Consider the following 4385-nt stretch of genomic DNA (forward strand, 5'->3'; position numbering starts at 1 on the left):
GAATCCTAGAAATCACAGAGAACTGAATTTCCTTGGTTCAATTGTGTGGGATAAGTGAGAAGGAAGTGTCCGTGGTTTGAGGGTGCTCTGTCTGGGTTGGTCTAGGGAGGGACAATGGAGGTGGCTAAGAGGAGAAAGGTGGCGGTGCCTGCGGATCTTTCTGGTGCCTCCTCATTTCCTGCACCTGTTTTCCTTGTCTCTGTTTCCGCTGGCTGCCTTGTCCCCTGGTTGCTCAATCTCTTTGCTGCCACCCCCTCAGGTCTTTCCTTCTCTCCCCCACCCTGTCTCTCCTCTGCTGTCACCTGCTCTTCTCCGGTACTGGTTTTCCTCCCCGGCACAGGTCCTTGCTCTGGCTGCCGCATTCACAGCTCAGAGCCGGGGACAGAGCAGGAGTGGGCTCTGAGTGGTGTGTTGGTGGGTTGGGGGAGATCTAGTCCAGGGCTGAACCATGGCTTCTCAGGTTCCCAGTGGGGCCCACAGCCTCACTGCCTGCTAAGCCCCTGCCCTCTGTGGCCCACAGTCCCAGGCCCACCTAAGCAACTCAGCCATGTCAGGATCTCCAAGGGGGATGAATTTGTTTAGTTGGAGGAGACGTGCTCCTTCCACCTCCCAGCCCTCCGGGGAGCCATCCTTTCCCTCCCTCTCCCCAGAATCCTGCTCACACATAACCTTCCCCAGCCCCTCAATCTGTCTGCCTCCCCTCCAGATGGCTTCCCATAAATGGGCCAGAAGAACCCCATCTTCCTGCAATCCTAGAGGACGAAGGGCTTGGTGATGGGAATTACAATTGGAAGAAATGAGTGGGAAAAAGGGAGCATTCTGGGCGAAGGGGGCTTGGCCTGGGAGGAGCTGAGCAGGATGGGCGGGTGGGCTGAGGGTGTGTTTCTCCCACCTGTGGTGGGGAGGGAGCACACTGGCCTCTGGTGGTGGCTGGAGAGGGTCGTGGCTCTATCTGGAAGGGGATATGGGCTACAGCTGTGAGTCCTTGTGTACTCTGAAAAACTCGTGCAGGACTGGCACTTAGGCAGCCATTGGCTCACCTGGCCAGTGATTCACACTCCCGTGGGCTCAGAAATGGCACTGGCCAGCACCCATACCCGGAACCGCCACTCTATGCGTAGCCCCGGGCGGCATCCATGATGGTGGGGGGGGGAGGGTTGATGGGAGCTGGGGTGCAGGTCCACAGTAGATGGGCTCAGGGTGCTCTAGGTGAACTTTAGGCATCTCCCCAAATTTCCCTTAATCCTGAGGGCTGCTGGGCCAAGGAGAGGGCTGGGAGGAGAGGTGTCGCCTCTGCTGCATTTGGCTGGTTTGGCGGAAGTAAAAGCGTTTCAGTGCAGCTCCAGGAGGGCCTTCCTAGGCCAGGCCTTTGAATCTGCACCACCCCCCACCCCCACCACATGCCTGCATTTCTACCTCCCCTAGCCCGGACCCCACCCCCAGGTCCCCAGGGCTGCCGGGCAGTGAAGAAGAGTCTGGAGTCAGGATCTCGGCTTCAGGGAAAATTGCTTTATTCTGCTTCCTCCCAAGGAGCTGTTACACAGGCTTCGCCAGCACCCCCAGGGCTGAGCAGATCAAGATGTGGCAAAGCTACTCCTCATTCAAGCCCTTTTGAAAGGAAACAAAGTCCAATCAGACCTTGGAGAGGTGGTATTGGGCAGGGACAGGGCACGGGAAAGAAAGGTGAGAGGGGTCTGATGGTGGGAGGCCTGCTGTGTGGGCTGGTGGAAGCCCCTGTGGCAGCAGCAGGTGTGTTTCCAGGGCTTGATGTGCACGGGGCAAGTTCTAGAGGGCAGGGGTCTGGGGTTGGCCAGAGGTAAGTTGCCTAGGTGAGAACAAGGGGGTTCTCTGGGACGCTCATTTTAGGTTTGAGTTACAAGGTTGCAGGACAAAATTAGGTGGAAGGGAACTGGAAACCAGCAGTTGGGAGGAAACTGGGATATACTGGTTGTATATAAATCAGGGTCTTCTAGGGTTGCAGACCACCCTAGGACTGGAATTCCCAGAACCACTGAAAGTTAGAGCTGAGCTGGGTGTGGTGGCTTACACCTGTAATCCCAGTACTTTGGGAGGGTGAGGTGGGTGAATCACAAGGTCAGGAGTTCAAGACCAGCCTGGCCAACATGGTGAAACCGCATCTCTACTAAAATATAAAAATTAGCTAGGCACGGTGGTGCATGCCTGTAATTCCAGCTACTTGGGAGGCTGAGGCAGGAGAACCCGGGAAGTGGAGTTTGCACTGAGCTGAGACTGCACCACTGCACTCCAGCCTGGGTGTCAGAGTGAGACTCCGTCTCAAAAGAAAAAAAGTTAGAGCTGGAAGAACCCTAGAAATCAGAGAACTGAATTACCTTGGCTTCTGTGTCTGTGTGGTTCAGTTGTGCGGGATAAATGAAAAGGAAGCATCCCTGATTTGAGGGTGCTCTGTCTGGTGTGCCTGCTGTGCGGGTGACTAGCAAAGCCCAGGGGAGGGACCCACCTTGGCGCCAATGTCGCGGCTCTTGGCCCGCAGCTTGTTGACCTGGGACTCGGCAATGTCTGCCCGCTCCTCTGCCTCATCCAGCTCGTGCTGCACCTTGCGGAACTTGGACAGGTTGGTGTTGGCCTGCTCCTCCTGTGGGAGGTGGGAGCATGAGGTGAGAGGGGGCCTGGGTTCTCAGACTCCCGGATTGGGGGATGAGCTCTCCTATGCCTGGTCCCCAGCAGGGTCACTCACCGCCTCCTCGGCCTGGCGCTTGTAGGCCTTGACCTTTAGCTGCAGCTTGTCTACCAGGTCCTGCAGCCGCAGCAGGTTTTTCCTGTCCTCCTCCGTCTGGGGGCCAGAGGGTAGGCAAGGGTGAAGATGGCATAGTCACAGGAGGTAGCATCCCCTCCACCCTCCCTACTTCAGCTGATATCCTGACCCAATTCTACTTTCTGATCCTCACTAAACACTTGAACTCTCCTTATAATTTCTTACCAAATATGTGTAAATATTTTAAATGATTTGCACCAGGAAAGAGTCCAAATTGCTGATGGGACTCCTGAAATTATGCACAAAATTGTGTGTGTGCAGTGCTCCAGGGAGCAGGTTTTTCAGGGTCTGGGGACCCCATGGAGGATAAACTCCCCTGCTCTGGACCTCAGCACATGCTGGGAGGGACTCTGGGGCTGTGAGTGTGATGGAATTTCCTGGGCTGCAATGCAGATGACACTGACTTAATCTAGGTTAAGGACCAAGTGTGCTTAGAGGGATGGTGACATCCTGGATTGGAAAAGAAACAAATTCTAATTCAGAGTCTGATTCTAGAAAACACCTTGGAAAGCTAGAGTCTACACTGCCCTGGGTAACAGAAAAGTTTGGATGCTTGTTTGCATGGGATTGGTGTATTTCTGGTCTTTTGGGGGTGACCCTGGCTACATATTTGCTTTCTGGTGAGCTGTGCTGGGTGAGCTTTGTCTGGAGCTCTGTGTATGTCCCCTGGGGATGGGCTGAGGGTGGGTGTTTGAGATGAAGCTCCCAGGCCAGGAGGTGCAGAGACTGACTTCTGAGCTAGGGGACATTCAGGTGGGGCAGGACTAGGCAGAGTGAAACAGAGGCTGCATTCCCACCCTTGCCTTGGAAGAGGCTAAGAGCAAACTCTTCATTCCCCTTAGCTGGTTGTTACTGTGGCTTCAGGCCAAGGTGCCAGGGCCCTGCCTGAAGCCACTGACCGCCGCACCTGGTAGGTGAGCTCCTTGATGCGCCGCTCGCTCTTCCTCATGCCCTTCACTGACTCCGCGTTGCGCTTCTGCTCCGCCTCCAGCTCATTCTCCAACTCCCGCACCCGCGCCTCCAGCTTCTGCAGCTGCTTCTTGCCGCCCTTGAGCGCGATCTGCTCGGCCTCGTCCAGCCGGTGCTGCAGGTCCTTAATGGTCTGCTCCATGTTCTTCTTCATGCGCTCCAGGTGGGCGCTGGTGTCCTGTTCCTTCTTCAGCTCCTCTGCCATCATGGCGGCCTGTGTGCAGGAGAGAGGTGGCACACGGTCTGGTCAAGTCCTCACACACTCACTGCCCAACCCAGGGAGAGACACTGGTGTGAATTGGGTAGATGGTGGGGGGGCAGGACTCACATCCGTGATGGCCTTCTTAGCCTTCTCCTCAGCATTCCTGCACTCCTGCACCGCTTCCTCCACTTCTGTCTGGAGCTGGGACAGGTCAGCGTCCATCTTCTTCTTCTGGTTGATGAGGCTGGTGTTCTGGGTTGGGGGAGGGGTAGGCAAAGCAGGAAAAGCATTGAGTATCTATCTGTGCGGAGCTCCCAAGCCTTGTCTGCTGAGCCCCAGCCTGTGCTCCCTTCAGGAATGAGCAGGGAGCCATTCACCTGGGAATGCAGCAGCTGCACCCGCTCGCTGGTCTCAATCAGC

At 55.9% G+C, this 4385-nt stretch overlaps 1 protein-coding gene across 1 annotated transcript; it reads right to left on the bottom strand.

Moving 5' to 3' along the window:
• Positions 1–1487: 1487 nt before the first annotated feature.
• LOC116546681 (myosin-7) lies at positions 1488–4379 on the bottom strand. The gene is made up of 6 exons (XM_032272868.1): positions 4343–4379; positions 4092–4217; positions 3702–3977; positions 2717–2812; positions 2480–2614; positions 1488–1608 (listed from the first exon to the last, which is right to left on the bottom strand). Exons 2-6 carry the CDS (start codon positions 4185–4187, stop codon positions 1591–1593), a joined length of 621 nt encoding a protein of 206 aa, XP_032128759.1. The 5' UTR covers positions 4188–4217; positions 4343–4379; the 3' UTR covers positions 1488–1590.
• Positions 4380–4385: the final 6 nt, after the last annotated feature.

This window comes from Sapajus apella, unplaced genomic scaffold, assembly GCF_009761245.1.
Source record: "Sapajus apella isolate SASKATOON/1434 unplaced genomic scaffold, GSC_monkey_1.0 scaffold1221, whole genome shotgun sequence".
Taxonomy (NCBI): Eukaryota; Metazoa; Chordata; class Mammalia; order Primates; family Cebidae; genus Sapajus; species Sapajus apella.

Excerpts from the sequence above, each read along its gene's own strand:
- LOC116546681 (XM_032272868.1), bottom strand. The coding sequence starts at position 4,187 with ATGGACGCTGACCTGTCCCAGCTCCAGACAGAAGTGGAGGAAGCGGTG. Across the intron at positions 3,978-4,091 it reads CTAAGAAGGCCATCACGGAT|GCCGCCATGATGGCAGAGGA; the intron begins GTGAGTCCTGCC and ends TCCTGCACACAG. Across the intron at positions 2,813-3,701 it reads TCAAGGAGCTCACCTACCAG|ACGGAGGAGGACAGGAAAAA; the intron begins GTGCGGCGGTCA and ends TCTGGCCCCCAG.